At 44.1% G+C, this 21,417-nt stretch overlaps 1 protein-coding gene across 1 annotated transcript in view; it reads right to left on the bottom strand.

Moving 5' to 3' along the window:
- The window catches only part of LOC137375821 (AT-rich interactive domain-containing protein 5B-like), a 128,160-nt gene that overhangs the window by 68,592 nt on the left and 38,151 nt on the right, over positions 1–21,417 (bottom strand). The window contains 1 exon segment of the mRNA XM_068043322.1: positions 20,607–20,714. Coding sequence (XP_067899423.1) covers positions 20,607–20,714 — 108 coding nt within the window.

Below are 21,417 nucleotides of genomic sequence, written 5' to 3'. Positions count from 1 at the left end.
CCCTGACCCGTTCCCATACCCCCATGAGCAGAACCCACAACCCTGTCTTGGCAACGACTCCTGCTGAGTTCCAATGAATTGAGATTCTTGTAGCAGCTTGACCCTAGGACATCAGGTTCTGGCACTCCATCTGACATCCAATACACCCCTATGGGCCTTTTGTCCTGTAAAATTGACCCCTTTAAAGCATACTTCAACTTAAAACATTCTAAAATAACTCAGATCTAGATCCTGATTATTGCACTGTCAATTCAAAATCATGAAGGGTCTGGACAGAGTAGATAGGAAGAAACTGTTCTCACTTGTGAAAAGATCAAGAACACGAGGGCACAGATTTAAAGGGGTACGAGAAGCAAAAACGACTTGAGAAAAAACTTTTTCATGTGGTTGAAGTCTGGAATGCACTGCCTGAGAGAGTGCGGTGGAGGCTGGTTCATTTGAAGCATTCAAAAGGGAATTAGACTGTCATATTAAAAAGTAGAATGTGCAGGGTTATGGGCAGAAGGTGGGGGAATGGCACTTAGTGAGCTGTTCATTCGGAGAGCTGGTTGCTGACACGAGGGGCCAAATGGCCTCCTTCTGCGCTGCAACAATTCTGTGATTCGGTGAGTTTACGCCCTAATATTAGTCTTCCTGCCACGTTGTTTGTTGCTGTCACTTGCAGTGCCCTTTTAAACACCTAACCAAACCATCCAGTGATTTTGATGTGATCTCCACCAATTCATGTGGAATGACAATCTCCAGTCCATACCATAAATGGAATACAATGCATAACCAAACACCTGACAGTGTACAGTAAGCACACCCAAGTCCATTCAGTGTAATAAATGTGTTGTCCAAGGTATCCAAGACAGTTTCTTACTATTCTATGAGTAAAATGTCACTTAAAAAGAAAAGACTTGGATTTATATAGTGACTTTCACATCCACAGAACATCCCAAAGCCCTTTATAGTCAATGATGTACCTTTTGAAATGTAGACACTTTTGCAACGTGGGAAATGCAGCAGCCAATTTGTACACAGCAAACTCCCATAAACAGCAATGTGATAATGACCAGATAGTGTATTTGATTCGGGGATAACTTTTGCCCAGGGCACTGGGGCTAGTCCCCCTACTCTTCTTTGAAAGTGTCATGGGATCGCTTACATCAATCTTAGAGGGCAAAAGGGACTTTGGTTTAACGCTTCACCTGAAAAACAGCACATCCTACAGTGCAGGACTCCCTCAGTTCTGCACTGGAGCATCAGCTAAAGTTTTGTGCAAAGTCTCTGAAATGGGACTTAAACTCACAGCCTTCTGATTCAGAGGCGAGACTGCTACCAACTGAGCCACAGCTGACACTAACCCTCTGAGAAGTTAAATATTTACTGTGTAGGGAGAGGAGGCATTACAAGAGAACTGTCAGAAGAAGTAGGAATGAAATTAGACAGTTCGGCCCACCCAAGTAATCATGTCATTTCAGCCTATGTACTCTTATCTAGTCTAAAACTAAAATTACTTCAGCGAGGTCATTTATTCTTTATGTAATCATTACAATTCGGCTGGAAAAGAGTTTATCCAACTGCCAATCTTCTGACCTGGATGAAAGGACCTATGAACGCAATGGGGCAAAAGTCCATCAGCAAGATCCAAAGATCTTTATAACCCAGGCAATTCTGGAACTGAAGAAAAGTAGGCAAGCAAGAATTGATAGTGATTTCACCAAAAAGTATTTCACATTGATGAAAAACTCCCCAGAGGCTTCTGAACTTTAGCAGCATAATCACCAGACTTACATTTAGCAAGTATCCGGATATACTTCTGGAAAAATCACATGTAAACCAATACAGTCTTGATTCTTAATTCATCACATGGAGAGAAATTCAAGCTGCAGGCAACAATAAAAGTGCAGTTGGTGGGCACTGAACAGCTGTATGATCTGCAGAAATGAAACCTGATTTACTGCAGGCTTCAGTTTCACAAAATAATACCGACCAACTCTGCAATTTTGTATTTTACTTCACTCCAAGTTAACCATGAAACCAAAATTTCTCTGTGGCTATTTTGTACATGTCTTCAGTTCTGCTTTTTATAATGCACATTGGAAGTCTACAGCATAGTTATCAACTGCCTCTGTTTAAAGCGAGCAGTCAGCAATTCAAGCAGTGTTGGCACCAGTCACGTGCTGGCCAAAATGCTTCCAAATTTCCAGTCATCTCTTCTGTGCATGTGTTTACCTCATTGTTATTCTTCGAATAGGCAGTGAGCTTGCTAACACCTTGAAAATAACATATATGCCCACCATTGCAAAATATTCAATATCTGTCCCTCTGCTTTTTTTATCCATATATTGCCACATCATATGTGAGGTAAAGGACTGCTCAAGTCACAAAAAAAAAACCTGACGGAACCACATCGGACCCGGACCTGGACCCGAGCCCGACCCGCTCCATTTTCCCCCCGCGGCCGACCCAACCCAAGCCCAAGCCGACATCCAGAATGTTCCCTTTACTTACCTTCCAACTCTCAATCTTCAGGAAGCTGCAGCGTGAGCGTGATGACGTCATAGAGACGTTCACACGTTCACGGCGCAGACTCAGAGTTTCCCTCTTTGACATCCAGACTTGCAGCTCAGTTAAGTTTTTTTACTTTTGACACTTACCTACAATTCTTGCTGTGTGAGTCCGACCCGGACCCGGCCCGACCCGAGCCTGAAAGCCAGACCCGGATGGCCTACCCGTTCCGAACCCAACGCAGGTCGTCGGGTTCGGGTCAGGTAGCAGGCCTTTAACGGGAGGCTATTTGCTTTCAGTTTTCATAGAAAACAACTGCAGAATATGATCCCAAAACACAAATAAAAATTCTACAATCTATTGTAATAAAGTTGTTGAATTTCATGTGCCTTCAATTAGTGGCCTTGGTCATAGGCCCTTATTCAGCTGCGAGTTGTTTTTTTGAGCTGTCGGGTTTTTTGGTAAGTATGGATGTTGCAGCATTGTAGCCAGCCAATTAGGTCCATGCTACATGTGACTTACATAGAATTTACAGCAAAGAAACAGGCCTTTTGGCCCAGCTAGTCTACGTGGGTGTTTATGCTCAACATGAGCCTTTTCCCAGTCTACTTCATCTCACCTAATCAGAAAGCTCGGACATTCTGTCTGTTCTTCTCTCTACCCACTTTATAAATATAACTGCCCAACTTCTCTGAAGAAATAAATCATTGGTTGCTTTTAATTGGGAGCTGCTCCGAACAGAGAAAATCATTCCTCCACATTTAGATTACAAAACACTCTGGATGAGTGTGCTCGCACCAAAGGTTCAACCTCTGGACACAAATAGGCAGCCAACTTTCAGAATGCATTAGTATGACGATGGTTTCTCTATGTTCACAGAAAAAATAAATCCATGTCAACCAGTTAAACAAGCAACTGAAGAATGTCAGAAACCCAGGCTGAATCTGACAAAAGAGTCTTACAGGACTTTAATCAAATATTTCCAAATCAAGTGCTGTGTGGAAATAGTCAGAGCAGCTGGCATCAGGTTGAAACCTTTTCAGTATGACTCCACTTCCTCTCAGTAAGTGCTCAGATGTTGCCCCCTGCTGCTTAACTTCAACACAACCACAGGCACAAGGCAGGGAATGAGGATGCAACAAGTGATGGGGTTGAGAAATTTGGATTAGATAGACAGGAGCACACTTATGCTGGCACTGAAACATTTTCAGGTTCATTTTTCAGCATGTTATATTCTACTCTGTTTCCATCTCCAACATCACCTGACTCTACTGCTGCCTCAGCTCATTGCTTCTGAAATCCTCAACCATGCATTTGTTGCCTACCCTTAGACTATTCCAACTCATCCCATCTTCCACTGCACATAAATTTGAGCTCATCCAAAACTCTGCTGCCCGTATCCTAATTCGCACCAAGTTCACCCATCACCCCTGTCCTCACAGACATACATTGGCTCCTAGTTGAGCAACACCTCAATTTTAAAATTCTCATCCTTGTTTTCAAATCCTTCCATGGCCTCATCTTTCCCTATCACCAACTTCCTCAAGCCCTACAACCCTCCAAGATATCTGCACTCCTCCGATTCTAGCCTCTTGCTCACTGACCAATTAGGGAATAAAATCATTGAATGGTTACAGTACAGAAGGAGGCTATTTGGCCCATCAAGCCATGCCTGCTCTCTAAGAATAATTTAGCTAGTCCCACTCCCCTGCACTTTCCCCGTAGCCATGCAAATATTTTTCCTTTTTGTTTTATTTGTTCATGGGATGCGGGCGTCGCTGACTAAGCCAGCATTTATTGCCCATCCCTAATTGCCCTTGGCTTGATGGGCCATTTTAGAGGGCATTAAGAGTCAACCACGTTGCTGTGGGTCTGGAGTCACATATAGGCCAGACCAGGTAAGGACGGCAGATTTCCTTCCCTAAAAGGACAGTCGTGAACCAGATGGGTTTTTACAACAATCGACAGTGGTTTCGTGGTCACCATTAGACTTGCTTTTAATTCCACATTTTTTCTTTCAGCAATTGAATTCAAATTTCACCATCTACCTTGATGGGACTCAAACCCATGTCCCCAGAGTATTAGGCTGGGCTCTGGATTACTAGTCCAGTGACATTACCACTACACCACCGCCTCCCTTCATATGCTTATTGAAAGCCAGGATTGAATCTGGCTCCATCAGCCTTTCAGGTAGTATATTCCAAATTGTAACTACTCACGATGTAAAGAAGTTTCTCCTCATGTTGCTCTGGTTCATTTGGCAATCACTTAATCTGTGTCCTCTGTTTCTCGATCCTTCCGCTAATGGGAACAGTTTCTTGCTATCTACTCTGTCTAGATCCCCCATGATACACATCCCTCTGAGCCACACACCATCCTGACTTGGAAATATAATCGCCCTCCTTCATTGTCGCTGGATCAAAACCCTGGAACTGCCTCTCCAACAGCACTGTGGGTGTACCCGAACCAGATGGACTGCAGCAGTTCGAGGCGGCAGCTCACCACCACCTTCTCAAGGGCAATTAGAGTTGGGCAACAAATGCTGCCTTTGCCAGCGACGCCCACATCCCATGAAACAAACAAAAAACTTTTTTTTTTGAACAACTCCACTGATCCCAAGCATGAATCCTAGAAGATATGGGGTAACTATTTTCTTAAAAGATAATCCACAGCAGGGATGGGCGAAGAAGAAAGCAGACCATTTTCAGTGACCAAATGCTGAATTATTTCAGTACAAAATGAAGCGCTTAAAAGTACACCTTGGAATTAGTTATTTCTGAGACGTGTTTCCACCTGCTCAGGACTGAATTTATGTCCAGTATATATAAAAAATTAAAATCATTCCCATTAAGTCACATATCTTTAAAGCAAAGAATTACCAGTAAAAGAAATATCAACTAAGGCTAAACAATTGATCGCTTGCAGGAGAGTTCAGACTAAAAATAGGCACAGCTTAAAAGAGCACACCTAAAGCATCCAATTAGTTAATAACTAATTGCAGGCAAAAGAAATCCATAAAAAGATAATAATTTAAATCTAAGCACATAAGAAGTTGAAGCAAAAGCTCATTATACTCAACAAGCCCACTCTTTTTTGAAGCAGAACCAGTACATCAACAAGTAAGGATTCACAAGCAATTCACATCAAAAATGCAGCCTGTTATGATCATCTGGTTCCATGGTTTGTATTAATTTTCTAGAGATAACTTTTAATTCGGGAATTGAATTTTTGTAATGCAAGACAAATGAAAACACCTGGTTTGAGAATCTGACAAACAAACCTGGGGTGGTTACAAATCAAAGGGTAGTTCATGTTTATTTAATGAGGTCATAATGGGAAGTGTAGAGATGGTGTGTCTGTAGCTACCTCCGTCAAGGGTTTAAGTTATTCATAAGATCTTCCAGGACAGACAAGATTTGGAGCTGGAATAATTAGCTTAAATTGCCACCTGGGACATTCCACATTTACCACATTGCTATGGAGATAGATGTTGCTAGGGACATCCCTTTTGGGGTCAGAGGATTTTTGTGTGTCTGCTGACACAGTCAGTCAGACAGTCAGCCAGCTAACTTTTGGAAAGCTGGTGGCTTCAGACAATCAGTTGGCTTTTGGAAAGGTGTTGGCTTTGAAAGCAGTTGGACTCAGGAGCAGAAAGGCCATCGGGAACCAGGGGTGTTTCTGTTTTGAGGCAGGCCCATGTGCAAGCTGGGAAATTCAGATTTGTGAAGTGTTGAAGGTGAACTGGAGGATTTGCCTAGCCAAAGCTAGAGGGAAAATTCCCAGGAAATCTCAAACCTTGCATAACAGCTGAGAAATTAAGGAAATCAAAGTGAATTCTTAAGAGCTGTGGTACACTTTAGATTGATCCTAGGAGAAATGAACAAACCGCCAAGATCCTGTAATGTATAGGGAAAATTCTTGGGGTGGAAGCAACAGTCAAATGAGGGTGTTCTGTTGAGATTTAGAGTTTAAAGTATTCATCTTCAAGCTCTGTTAAGATTTTAGGTTTAAAAAAAATAAGTGTTTCCAAATAAGGATTCTTCAAACAATTAGTTGCGGAGATACGCAGCCGCCCGCCCCGTTCACACAGGCCACAGACCACCCGCAGAGGACGCAGCACCGCCCCGGGTCTCCAATTACCAAGTTCTAGTGTACACCGACAAGTTCGTAGAGTTTTGCTTTGTTTAACTCTCATAAAATTTGTTTAAAATGTGAAATCTTGTGGTGTAATTCTCAGTAATAACTTTTAAAAAGAGTAAGTTGAACTCCCAGTTAACGGTCCCTAACAGGATCATAACAAGCCACATCACACCACTCCATTAAGATTACAGGCTTGTTCCACTTACCAAGTAACAAGTCTTGGATGTGAAGAAGAAATCAGCAGACAATAAGTAAATTTCAAAAAGCCTGTCTATGTCCTCTTGAAGTCTATCATTATCCTCCTCACAGTTCACTATACTTTTAAGTTTTGGGTCAGGTTACTTTAGATCGAGTATTGTGTAACGGGACTGGGTTAATTAATAATTTTATAGTAAAGGATCCTTTGGGGATGATCATAATATGATAGAATTTCATGTTAAGTTTGATAGTGATGGGTTAAGTTTGAAACTTGGGTCTTCAATTTAAGCAAATCCGATTATGAGATATGAGGGGTGAGTTGGCTGAGGTAGATTGGGATATTTGATTAATCATATGGATATGACAGTCGATAAGCCATGGCAAACATTTAAAGAAATAATTCATAATTCTTAACAAATATACATTCCCTTGAATAATAAAAATGCCATTGGATAAATGGTGCAGCCATGGGTAAGTAGAGAAGCTAGGGATAGTATCAGATTAAAAGAAGAGGCTGACAATGTTGCCAAAAATAGTAGTAAGCCTGAAGATTGGGAGAGCTTTAAAAATCAGCAAAAGATGATTAAGAAATTGATAGAAAGGCAGAATACAGAATACAGAATGAGATAAATCAGCAAGAGCTTTTAAAGTTACATGAAAAGGAAGAGATCTGCGAAAGTAAATTTCGGTCCCTTACAGGCAGAGATGGGAGAAATTATAATAGGAATTAAGGATATGGCAGAGATGTTAAATAAATATTTACGGCTGGATTTTTAAAGCCCGCTGAGTGCGGGTGCAAGCACAATTGAAAGATTGTGTTCACGGAGGTCGGCACTAGAGCCCGCTACCTCTGGAATGCGGAACAATTTTCAAAGAAACACCAGGAGGCAGGGAACGGCAACCCCACATGCCTTCAATGAATTTCCCATTGAGCTCATTATAGAGCTCATTGACAGGCTTGTTAGCAGTAGTTTGGGATTTTTAAAAGGTAGGAAATGGGGAGAATGCAGTGTGGGGAACATGGCTGGCTGTACAAGATGTGAACACAGCGGGGGACCATGAGGACTATGGGAAGGGGTGATTAAAATAATGTTGAGGCACAAAATTAAGCTCAGCAGTTTCCAAGGTGCCACAGAGTAGCCATTGCTGGAGCTGTGAGACTTGCTTTTCCCCCAGAGGTGAGCGACAGGAACCTGAGCCCGCTGACATCACTTGAGCACCTGGGGCCTGGTGAACAAACGAAACACAGCTGAGGGAGTTCAGATGGGAACAGGCTTCTTTGGCATTGGACAGAGCAGCCAGGATCAGCGTCAGCAGATGCAACCTCCTGGACATCAGGAGGCTAGAGGAGCACAGCGGGGAGCTCCAAAGGGAAGAAGGCACTACCCAAGACGTCAGATCTACTACCCAGGAGCCAGCTACCTGCAAATGACAGCGCGCTGGTGCTGTAGGAGGCTGCGCCTATCCAGGCAGATGGTCTCGGACATTTTTGGTCTGATCCACAATGACCTGAGGTCTTGCAGCCCCCATGGCAGTCCCTTACCTACAGCCATCAAGGTCACTGTCGCCCTGAATTTCTATGCAACCGGGTCCTTCCAGGGATCTTCTACCATTCTAGGTGGCATCTCACAATTATTGGCAGCTCATCACACCACCAGGCAAGTCACAGATGCCATATTCAGGAGGGTGGGGGACTACAGCTACTTTGACACAGATGGGCCTGCACAAGGACAGAGGGCATTGGGTTTCACCTTCATCGCTGGATTCCCCCAGGTGCAGGGCATCACTGATGTGTCCATCAAGGCACCCAGCGACTGGCCAGTGAGATCCATCAACAGGAAGGGCTTCCACTCCCTCAATGTCCATCTGGTCTGCAACCAGAACAAGAGCTTCCTCCATGTGTGCACTACTTTCCTGGCTACTGCCAAGACTCCATCATCCTCTGCCAGCCCAAGCAGCCTCGGATCTTCACTGCATCCAATAGGAAAATCCCTGGAAGAGATGGCTACTGACCCCTCTAGAGGAGACTCAGTCAGAAGCAGTACCAATGCCCAGCAGGTCAACCACTGAGCAGGCCATTGGGCTTCTGAAGAAGCGATTCTGGTGCGTGGACAGGTCGGGTGGTTCCCTCCAGTACCCTCCTGCAAAACCCTCGGTCATTGTGGGGTCTGCTGCGCTCTCCATAACATGGCCCTCCAGAGGGGTGTGGACCTTGAGGACAATGAGGGCCTGGAAGGAGACAGCTTATTGTGAGAGGAGCAGGAGGTAAGAAAGGAGGAGAAAGAGGAGGCGGAGGGTGATAACAATGAACAGAAAGGTGACCCTGCTGCATGACAAGATGGCCTCCTTCTGCCACTCTCTGGGAAGAGGACTTCCCTCCTCTCCCTCACAGCCTCCAGCATTAGATCCAGGCTGGCATCGATGAAGCGAGGGTCTTCCCTGCCTCTAGTGTCAGGCCTCCAGCTTCCCTGTGACATCTCGTGTCCCTCTGGTGCTGTGGCAGCCAGATCTCTTCCTCAGGACAACAAGCAGCCTCAGTGATGGCTGCCGCAAGATTCTACATGAGTCCCACACTTGATCTGACACCTTCATTCCCAGGCCCACTGGCTCCAAGTACTGGAAAGCCATCTCCATACCAATTAAAGGGCTCACCCATTTGAAAATTGCAATCTGAATCAGCTTCCCACCAGAGAGGGGTTTCTTACCCAGAAACAGACCCAGTTCCTGTTTCACACCTCCATAACGAAAATCCAGTCCTCAGTGTTTATCTTCACGGTAGAAGACAAAAAAACCATACAGGAAATTTTAAGGAATCAAGGAACTTAAAATAATTAACAATGAAGAAAAAGTAGAGGAGAAAGTAATAGGACTAGAAGCCGACAAATCCACTGGACCTGATCACCTACACCCTAATGTTTTACAAGAGGTAGCGGCAGAGATAATGGATGCATTGCTTTTGATCTTCCAGAATTTCCTAGATTCTAGGATGGTCCTCGTGGATTGCAAAGCAAAAAATATAACACTTTTGAAGGAGTGAGAGAGGGAAATGCTAGAATCTATTATTAAGAGCGTGCTAACTGGGCACTTGGAAAATTACAATAGGATTAAGTAGAGTCAACATCATTTTATGAAAGGGAAAATCTTGTTTGATACATCTGTTAAGAGTTTTTTGAGGGTGTAACTGACAGGGTAGATAAGGGGGAACCAATGGACGTAATATATTTGGATTTTCAGAAGGCATTCTATAAGGTGTCACTCAAGAGGCTGTTACACAAAATTAGGATTCAAGGGATTGGGGTAATATATTAGCATGGATTGAGGATTGGTTAATAAACAGAAAATAGTCAGAATAAACCGGTCATTTTCAAGATGGCAGGCTGTAACTAGTGGGGTACCGCAAGGATCAGTGCTTGCCAGCTACATGAAACCTATATCGATTTATATGAGGGGACCAAGTGTAATGCATCCAAGTTTGTTCACAATACAAAGCTAGGTGGGAAAGTAAGCTATAATGAGGATGCAAAGAGGCAGGAAAAGGATATAAAAACAAGAAATGCTGGAAATACTCAGCAGGTCTGGCAGCATTTGTGGAGAGAGAAGCAGTGTTAACGTTTCAGGTCAGTGACCCTTCATCAGAACTGATCAGAAAAGGATATACCCTGGTTAAGCTATGGAACAAGGTGGTGATAGATGGGAGTACAATGTGGGGAAGTGTGAAATTATCCACTTTGGTAGAAAAAGAGAAACGCAGAATATTTTTTCAAAATGAGAAGTTAGTATAATGTTGGTATGTAGAGGAATTTGGGTGTCCTTGTAATCATGCAAAGTTAACATACAGGGACAGCAAACAATTAGGAAGGCAAATGGTTGGTTAGCCTTTATTGCAAAGTAGTTGGAGTATTAGAGTAAGGAGATCTTGTTGTAATTATACAGGGCTTTGGTGAGAGCACACCTGGAGCACTGTGCACCGTCTGGTCTCCCAAGGAAGGATATACTGGGCTTAGAGTGAGTGCAACAAAGGTTCACAAGATTGATTCCTGGGATGAGACGGCTGTCCTATGATGAGAGATTGAGTAGAAAATTCTCTGCAGTGTAGAAAAATGGGAGGTAATCTCATTGAAACCTATAGAGGATAGGGTGGGAAAATGGAGCTGCTGCAGCAGGTCAGCCATGATCTTAATGAATGTCGAAGCATGTTCGATGGGCCTTTTAAAAAAAATTCATTACTGGGATGCAAGTGTCGCTAATAAGGACAGCATTTCTTATCCATCCCTAATTGCCCTCGAGAAGGTGGTGGCGAGATGCAGCTTTCCATCCATAAAAGGACATTAGTAAATTAGTTGAGCTTTTACGACAATCCAGTAGTTTCACTGTCACCATTACTGACACTAGCTTTTTAATTCCAGTTATATTTAATTAAGTTCAATTCTCCAACTGTTGTGGTGGGATTTCAACTCACATCTCCAGATCATTTGTCCAGGTCTCTGAATGATGAGTCCAACACCAGAACCACTATGCTACCACACCCCATATGGCCTACTCCTGCTGCTATTTTTTTCAATGTACATTGGCTCCCAGTTGAACAATGCCTCGATTTTAAAATTCTCATGCTGGTTTTTAAATCCCTCCATGGCCACGCCCCCTCTCTCTAACCTCTGCAAGAAAGGGTCAATCTGCTCGAAAGATTGGTCATTGCATTTATACTTAACTAATATAGTGAGCCGCTCCTGTAATACATCACAGTGAGTCAGCAAACTGTATCCTCTCATTGACGTGAAACCAACCTCAGTTACAATGCTAAGACAGGACATGATCAGGAATCTGATTGAACAAACATGCACGCACAGTGGTATAATTAAGTACAGGGACATAAAGATGAACAAGGGAAGTAAGTGTGGTATGCGCTGATTGGATTAAGCTGTGCGTAGTTCCGTTTTCTGGGGGTGTGTAAAGGATGAGCGCTCAGGCTGTAAAGTGTGAAAGAATTTTGAGACACGAGGTGAAACACCCAGGAGGAAGGGAACAATCCTATCGCCTAACATCAGGAGGTGCACTTTATCCAGGACAGAGTGGGTGACATACATTCTGCTTGGTCCTGTAAACTGTCTTTCATGTACTGTAATGTTTTAAGTTTTACACGTATTAAATTTGTGGGCGGCACAGTGGTTAGCACCGCAGCCTCACAGCTCCAGCGACCCAGGTTCGGATCTGGGTACTGCCTGTGCAGAGTTTGCAAGTTCTCCCTGTGACCGTGTGGGTTTCCGTCAGGTGCTCCGGTTCCCTCCCACAGCCAAAAACTTGCAGGTTGATAGGTAAATTGGCCATTGTAAAATTGCCCTAGTCTAGGTAGGTGGTAGGAGAATGGGGATGTGGTAGGGAATATGGGATTAATGTAAGATTAGTGTAAATGGGCGGTTGTTGGTCGGCACAGACTGGTGGGCCGAAGGGCCTGTTTCAGTGCTGTATCTCTCCGAGGTCTCTAAATAAAGTATCATTGCATCCAATTGGAGTGCAGTTGAATTCCCTAAAACTCATCCAGCCCGACAACCCTCCGAGATCTCTGCGCTCTTCCAATTCTTGCGCATCCCCAATTGTAATCGCTTTACCACTGGCAGCTGTGCCACCGAGCTCTGGAATTCCCTCCCTAAACCTTTACACCTCGCTACCTCTCTTTCCACCTTTAAGACTCTCCTCAAAACATACCTCTTTGACCAAAGCTTTTGGTTATCTGGCCTAATATCTGCTTATGTGGCTCTAAACAAATGTTTGATAACACATCTGTGAAGCACCTTGAGACGTTTTACTACTATAAAGGTGCTATATAAATGCACGTGTTTGTTGTAATTACCATTTCTTAGCTATCGCCAAGCTACTTGTTTGAATTTCTTTTGTTTTGTTGAAAGCAACATGCTGGAAGGATGACAGTAAAATGCTTTTTCTACAGTGAATAACATAGATGTGTGTGCTTTATTATATGCACTGTATATTATGTACACCAGTGCGCCATAGATACCAGATCTTGTCTCACAGGGGCTGTATGGTCTACTCTTGCTCCTATTCCTTATGTTATATTCTTACAGACTATATATAGTGGGCTTTACATTCTATAGTCATGACAGCATACTCTACATGCTACATACACCACTGTACTCCATTATATGCACTAGCATGCTCTACACGATTGTGTCCTCTGCTACACATCATACACAATATATGTGTTCTACATACTATCTACATTAGTGTCCGTGAACAAATGCTATACATACATTATTTGCTCTGCCACATGACACTGTGATCTATTAGATGCTACACATATCACACTGTGTACACTACTGGATGAAATGTCCACCACATTGTGTATTCTACTACGTGCTGTATATGCCATATAGTATACTCTGAGTAAAACATACTATCCTGTAACATACAACATGCTGCATGAACAGTATGGCCTGTACTACACATCTACACAATGTATTTACTACATACTAGTGTGCTCTACACAGTAACACATACTATAAAAATGGGCTGATTGGCCTCCTTCTGGGCTGTAATTTTTCTATGGTTCTAAAATACTATACTTGGTTAGTTGCATTTTCTATGTTTCAGTGCTGTATCTCTAAATAAAAAATAAATAAAAATATGCATTAATGCACTATATGGAATACATGCTATACACAATTCTGTACTACATACTAGAGACAGTGTGCACACAATACCACATCAGTGGTAGGGAAACTATTGGAAAAAACTCTGAAGAACAGGATTAATCTCCACTTGGAGAGGCAGGGATTAATCAAGGATAGTCAACATGGCTTTGTCAGGGGGAGATCATGTCCAACAGACTTGATTGAAATTTTCGAGGAGGTGACTAGATGTGTAGATGAGGGTAAAGCAGTTGATGTAATCTACATGGACTTCAGTAAGGCTTTTGGTAAGGTCCCGCATAGGAGGTTGGTTAAGAAGGTAAGAGCCCTGGGCAGTTTGGCAAACTGGATCCAAAACTGGCTTAGTGGCAGGAGGCAGAGGGTAATGGTCGAGGGTTGTCATTGCGAATGGAAGCCTGTGACCAGTGGTGTACCACAGGGGTCGGTGCTGGGACCCTTGCTGTTTGTAGTGTACATTAATGATTTAGACGTGAATATAGGAGGTATGATCAGTAAGTTCACAGATGACATGAAAATTGGTGGCGTCGTAAATAATGAGGAGGAAAGCCTTAGATTACAGGACGATATAGATGGGCTGTAAGATGGGCAAAGCAGTGGCAAATGGAATTTAATCCCGAGAAGCATGAGGTGATGCATTTTGGGAGGACTAACAAGGCAAGGGAATATACAATGGGTGGTAGGACCCGAGGAAGTACAGAGGATCAGAGGGACCTTGATGTACTTGCCCATAGATCACTGAAGGCAGCAGCAAAGGTAGATAAGCTGGTTAGGAAGGCATATGGGATACTTGCCTTTATTAGCCGAGGCATAGAATATAAGAGAAGGGAGGTTATGATGGAGCTGTATAAAACTCTAGTTAGGCCACAGCTGGAGTACTGTGTACAGTTCTGGCCAACACACTATAGAAAGGATGTGATTGCACAGGAGAGGGTGCAAAGGAGATTCACCAGGATGTTGCCTGCGCTGGAGCATTTCAGCTATGAAGAGAGACTGGATAGGCTAGGGGTTTTTAAAAAATTAATTCATGGGATGTCGGCGTCGCTAGCTATGCCAGCATTTATTGCCCATTCCTAATTGCCCTGGAGAAGGTGGTGGTGAGCTGCCTTCTTGAACCACTCCAGTCCATGTGAGGTATGTAGACCCACAGTGCTGTTAGGAAGGGAGTACCACGATTTTGGCCCAGCGACAATGAACGGCGATATAGTTCCAAGTCAGGATGGTGTGTGACTTGGACAGGAACTTGCAGGTGGTGATGTTCCCATGTATCTGCTGCTCCTGTCCTTCGAGGTGGTAGAGGTCGCAGGTTTGGAAGGTGCTGTCGAAGGAGCTTGGTGCATTGCTGCAGTGCATCTTGTAGATGGTACACACTGCTGCCACTATGCGTCCCTGGTGGAGGGAGTGAATGTTTGTGGATGGTGTGCCAATCAAGCGGGCTGCTTTGTCCTGGATGGTGTCGAGCTTCTGAGTGTTGTTGGAGCTGCAAACATCCAGGCAAGTGGAGAATATTCCATCACACTCCTGACTTGTGCCTTGTAGATGGTGGACAGGCTTTGGGGAGTCAGGAGGTGAGTTACTCGCCGCAGGATTCCTAGCCTCTGACCTGCTCTTGTAGCCATGGTATTTATATGGCTACTCCAGTTCAGTTTCTGGCCAATGGTAGCCCCTAGGATGTTGATAGTGGTGGATTCAGCGATGGTAATGCCATTGAATGTCAAGGGGAGATGGTTAGATTCTCTCTTGTTGGAGATGGTCATTGCCTGGCACTTGTGTGGCGCAAATGTTACTTGCCACTTATCAGCCCAAGCCTGGATATTGTCCAGGTCTTGCTGCATTTCTACACCGACTGCTTCAGTATTTGAGGAGTCGCGAAAGGTGCTGAACATCGTGCAATCGTCAGCAAACATCCCCACTTCTGACCTTATGATTGAAGGGAGATCATTGATGAAGCAGCTGAAGATGGTTGGGCCTAGGACACTACCCTGAGGAACACCTGCAATGATGTCCTGGAGCTCAGATGATTGACCCCCAACAACCATAGCCATCTTCCTTTGTGCTAGGTATGACTCTAACCAGCAGAGAGTTTCCCCCCCGATTCCCATTGACTCCAGTTTTGGTCGGGCTCCTTGATGCCATACTTGGTCAAATGTTGCCTTGATGTCAAGGGCAGTCACTCTCACCTCACCTCTTGAGTTCAGCTCTTTTGTCCGTGTTTGAACCAAGGCTGGTGCTGAGTGGCCCTGTCGGAACCCAAACTGAGTATCACTGAGCAGATTATTGCTAAGCAAGTGCTGCTTGATGGCACTGTTGATGACACCTTCCATCACTTTGCTGATGATTGAGAGTAGGCTGATGGGGCGGTAATTGGCCGGGTTGGACTTGTCCTGCTTTTTGTGTACAGGACATACCTGGGCAATTTTCCACATTGCAGGGTAGATGCCAGTGCTGTCGCTATACTGGAACAGCTTGGCTAGGGGTGCGGCAAGTTCTGGAGCACAAGTCTTCAGTACTATTGCCAGAATATTGTCAGGACCCATAGCTTTTGCAGTATCCAGTGCCTTCAGTCGTTTCTTGATATCACGCAGAGTGAATCAAATTGGCTGAAGTCTGGCATCTGTAATGTTGGGGACTTCAGGAGGAGGCTGAAATGGATCATCAACTCGGCACTTCTGTCTGAAGATTGTTGCAAATGCTTCTGCCTTATCTTTCGCACTGATGTGCTGGGCTCCCCCATCATTGAGGATGGGGATATTTGTGGAGCCACCTCCTCCAGTTAGTTGTTTAATTGTCCACCACCATTCACGGCTGGATGTGGCAGGACTGCAGAGCTTAGATCTGATCCGTTGGTTATGGGATCGCTTAGCTCTGTCTATTGCATGCTGCTTATGCAGTTTGGCATGCAAGTCGTCCTGGGTCGTAGCAGGTTGACACCTCATTTTGAGGTATGCCTGGTGCTGCTCCTGGCATGCCCTCCTGCACTCTTCATTGAGCCAGGGTTGGTCTCCTATCTTGATGGTAATGGTAGAGTGGGGGATATGCCGGGCCATGAGGTTACAGATTGGGGTTGTGTACAATTCTGCTGCTGCTGATGGCCCACAGCGCCTCATGGATGCCCATTTTTGCATTGCTAGATCTGTTTGAAATCTATCCCATTTAGCACGGTGATAGTGCCACACAACACGACGGACGGTATCCTCATTGTGAAGGCGGGACTTCGTCTCCTACCAATATAGTCATGGACAGAAGCATCTGCGACAGGCAGATTGGTGAGAACAAGGTCAAGTATGTTTTTCCCTCTTGTTGGTCTCTCACCACCTGCCGCAGACCCAGTCCAGCAACTATGTCCTTTAGGACTCGGCCAGCTCAGTCAGTAGTGGTGCTACCGAGCCACACTTGGTGATGGACATTGAAGTCGCCCCACCCAGAGTACATTTTGTGCCCTTGTCACCCTCCAAGTGTTGTTCAACATGGAGGAGTACTGACTCATCAGCCGAGGGAGGGCGGTAGGTGGTAATCAGTAGGAAGTTACCTTGCCCATGTTTGACCTGATGCCATGAGACTTCATGGGGTCCAGAGTCATGTTGAGGACACCCAGGGCAACTCCCTCCCTACTGTAGACCACTGTGCTGCCACCTCTGCTGGGTCTGTCCTGCCGGTGGGACAGAACATACCCAGGGATAGTGATGGCAGCGTCTGGGACTTTGTCTGTAAGGTATGATTCCGTGAGTATGACTATGTCAGGCTGTTGCTTGACTAGTCTGTGGGACAGCTCTCCCAACTTTGGCACAAGCCCCCAGCTGTTAGTAAGGAGGACTTTGCAGGATCGACAGGGCTGGGTTTGCCGTTGCCGTTTTCGGTGCCTAGGTCGATGCCGGGTGTTCCGTCCAGTTTCATTCCTTTTTATTGACTTCGTAGCGGTTAGGTACAACTGAGTGGCTTGCTAGGCCATTTCAGAGGGCATGTAAGAGTTAACCACATTGCTGTGGGTCTGGAGTCACATGTCAGCCAGACCAGATAAGAACAACAGATTTCCTTCCCTAAAGGACATTAGTGAACCTTGGAGCAGAGAAGGCGGAGGGGAGACCTGATAGAGGTATACAAAATTATGAGGGGCATATATAGGATAGATACGAAGAAACTTTTTCCCTTAGCGGAGGGGTCAATAACCAGGGGGCATAGATTCAAGGTAAGAGACAGGAGGTTTCGAGGGGATTTGAGGAAAACCTTTTTCACCCAGAGGGTGGTTGCAATCTGGAACACACTGCCTGAAGGGGGGTTAGAGGCAGGAAACCTCAACATTTAAGTATTTAGATGAGCGCTCGAAATGCCATAGCATACAAGGCTACGGGCCAAGTGCTGGAAAATGGGATTAGGACAGGTGCTCGATGGCCGGCACTGACACGATGGGCCAAAGGGCCTGTTTCTGTGCCGTATAACTCTATGACACACGCTGGTAGAATTTACCATTATATAATCTGTTCTACTATGAACTACACACACGACAACATGTACACATTGTGTGCTCTATTACATAATATACTCTTCCACATGACATACTGTGCTCTACGGTATGCTATACAGACCATACTGCAATCTACTACATGTTACACACTGCTGTGTGTGATCTACTCTGCTATTCTGAACATTTTCACTAAATAAAAATAAACACATCAAGATTTGCTCTTTCAACTTCCTTCCCCACAACATTCAGAAAAGCAACAAGGGGAAAAGGAGGGGAAAACAGAGAAGACAAAAATAGAATTACCTTTAAAGTGGAAAACAGGAGAAGATGGTTAAATGGCTCAAACGATAGCAACATGAGACAAAACCCCTGCCTCACCTCCTCACTACCTCAGCTATCCACCTAATTCCACCTCCGTGAAGTCGCCTGACTCTGCTGCCGCCTCAGCTCATCAGCTGCTTAGACCCTCATTCATACCTTTCTTATCTCTAGACACTATTCCTACACATTCCTGTAGGCCTCCCACATTCTACCCTCAATAAATTTGAGGTCATCCAAAACTCTTGCTTAAGTCTTTTCTTGCATCCAGTTCTATCATCCATCACCCCTGTGCTCGCTAACCTAAAACACCTCAAATTAAACATTTTTTAAACCTTGTTTTCAAATCTCTCAATGGCCTTGCCCTCCCCATCTCTATAATCTCCTCCAGCCCCACAACCCTGAGATACCTGCACTCCTTTAATTCTGGTCTCATGAGCATCCCTGATTTTAATTGCTCCACTATTGGAGGCCTTCAGAGCTAAGCTCTGGAATTCCTTCCTTAAGCTTCTCCGCCTCTCTAACTCCTTAAGACACTCCTAAAAACCTATCTCTTTGACCAAGCTTTAGCTTATCTGCCCCAATATCTCCTTATAAGGCTGTGTCATATTTTACTTTATAATATTCCTGTGAAGAGCCATTTTATTATGTTGAAGGTGCTATAGAAATACAAGTTGTTGTTGTAAGTATTTTACAGCTGTATCTATTTTCCTTGTTTTGCGCCTTGTTAAACATTGTTCTGTTGTAATATTTTTCAGTTCTAATAAGGGTCGAAACCTGAAACATCAATCCTCTGTTGTCATCACAAATGCTGACTGACCTGCTAAGTGTTTCCAATATGTACATGCTGTCAGACTGACACATGCAGTTTGCTGCAACTTTCCTAGCAAGTCAGCAGAGGGCAAGTGGCAATATTTAAAAGCACAAACTAGTACAAAATGGAGCAGAATACAGTTGTACATTTTTTAAACTATGGCTGTCTAAACATAAATTATGTTTTTTGCTCACGTATTAAGATTTCAACCCATCACTTCTTCACGTAGAAACCCGCCTGTGTAAAATATCTGAGAAACAAGTAAGTCTGCTGTGGGATTTTAAAAACAAATGAAATTCTATGTAAAAGCGCAGAAGCTGTTCTCAATTCATCTCGATACATATCTGACTGGGAATCAGCAGCCTGAACATTGGACCAGATGCTTTTGTCAACAGCCTAACAGTCACAATAGTTCAGTCACTTTTATCCAACTCCAAGTGTTTCCACCTACTATATATAAACAAAATAAGTCAACATCCCAAAAGATTACAGTTCAAAGCAATCTTATACAAAGTTCATCTCAAAGCTCTTCCAATATGAAAGTGATTTGCAAATATCGCTGCATTTCCATTGCTGAATAGGATACAATCAGGTTGGTCGGATGACAGAAACCAGGTTAATCGATGTTTTTCACTTTGTTAAGGAGCACTTCCTAAAGAACGTTTTGCTCATATGTCAGTCTCAAGAGTGTACCGTACACCACATGACAAAGTTCTGGGATGCAGGTCTGCACCCAAGATGAGCTCCTGATGTCAAACTATACTGGGGAGTTTGCTAAGTAGAGGCTAAGAACCTCCCCACAGCAAGTTAATAAGGGAAATTGAAGGAGCAATAATTCTAGTTAAGCTCTAGGGCTGTCTAATGGTGCCCTTTCCCTACTCCCTATCTCTGTAACTTCCTCCAGTCTTACAGCACTCAATGACTTCTGTGCTCCTCCAATTCTGGCTTCTTGCACAGCCCTTATATTCTTCGCTCCACCACTGGTGGCTGTGTCTTCAGCTGTCTCGGCCCTAAGCCCTGGAATTCCCTCCCTTAACCTCCCTGTCTCCCTCTCCTCCTTTAAGATGCTCCTTAAAACCTACCTCATTGAAGGTGCTATACAAATGAAGTTTGCTGTTGTATAATGGATCATTCCACTTCCTAATAGAATCCTTTCACTTCCTCTCACTAGAAACGAGACAGAGAAAGGGAACAGAGACGAATTCTGGGTCTCGTAATACCTCACAGTTAGGTGGCATACAGTGCCTCCAGAGTCCAAAATGGAGCCACAGCTGCGCCGAGGGTCACAGGTGAAATGGAAATGGATCGCATGTGGTCCCTGGGTCACATTATTAGCATCAGTGGGTTAAGGCATTCACTTCATATCCCTGTTACTAGTTAAACTGCATGCACTGGACACACTTTAATTTACCAATTTCTATTTTGGATTGCAAGACAGAATGTCGTACGGAAATGCAGCATCTCAGACTGACAGAAAAGAAATGTCAAATTGCCAACCTGACTAAATTAGCAATCTTACCTCCTGCCAGTTGAAGATGTAGCAATGTCAGTGACCGTGGTTGTGCAGTAATTTGTAGCCTCGTCCGCACCACTCTCCCTGCTGAGGTACGCGTCAAGACACGAGGCGCTAAAGAAAACAGAAATATCAATACGCCTTTCCCAAATTCAGACCCACAGAGGATTCCACCATTTACGTCATCACAGTTATACTTGTGTTTAGCTTAATACAGAGGGGACAAATTTTCTCCTGCTCATCCACCGTAACTTATGGGAAACCCCATAAGGTGTGAAGGATTTCTGCAGCTCTTCCACTGAAGTTACAATGGACGAACAGAAGAAGCCCTAAAGAAATTCGAATCTCGAATGTTTAAAGCACAACACAAGTTAATTTCAGAGTCAATCTCCCTCTATATTTCATTCCACTGAGCAGTCCCAGGTAAGGTGGAAGTACAGAAGTTGATAACACAAAAGGAAGCCATTTGGCCCATTGTGTCTGGGCTGGCAGCCATTTTCTACTCGTAATGATGTCAGGCATACTATACGTCCACAAAATCTGTGAAAGCACTAAAAAGTTACACACAAATGACAGAACAATGCATTGTGACATATTTCCTGTCAATAGCCCCTTAACAAATGTAGTCACAAGCAATGTTCCCTGTAAGCTGCGCAGGTACACTGCAATTCAAAAGTCCTGGTCCCTTTAAATTACCGCATGTGTGCAGCCACGCAATAAAATTAAAGAAACCATGCACTTAAATAAATCTCCTGTGCACGCCAAAAAAGTGTTGTGAACGGTCAACATTGCTTGGATAAAATTTAAAGGGTCAAAA

Source organism: Heterodontus francisci, chromosome 12 (genome assembly GCF_036365525.1).
Source record: "Heterodontus francisci isolate sHetFra1 chromosome 12, sHetFra1.hap1, whole genome shotgun sequence".
NCBI classification, from domain to species: domain Eukaryota; kingdom Metazoa; phylum Chordata; class Chondrichthyes; order Heterodontiformes; family Heterodontidae; genus Heterodontus; species Heterodontus francisci.
This window is presented reverse-complemented; position numbering and strand designations above follow the sequence as displayed.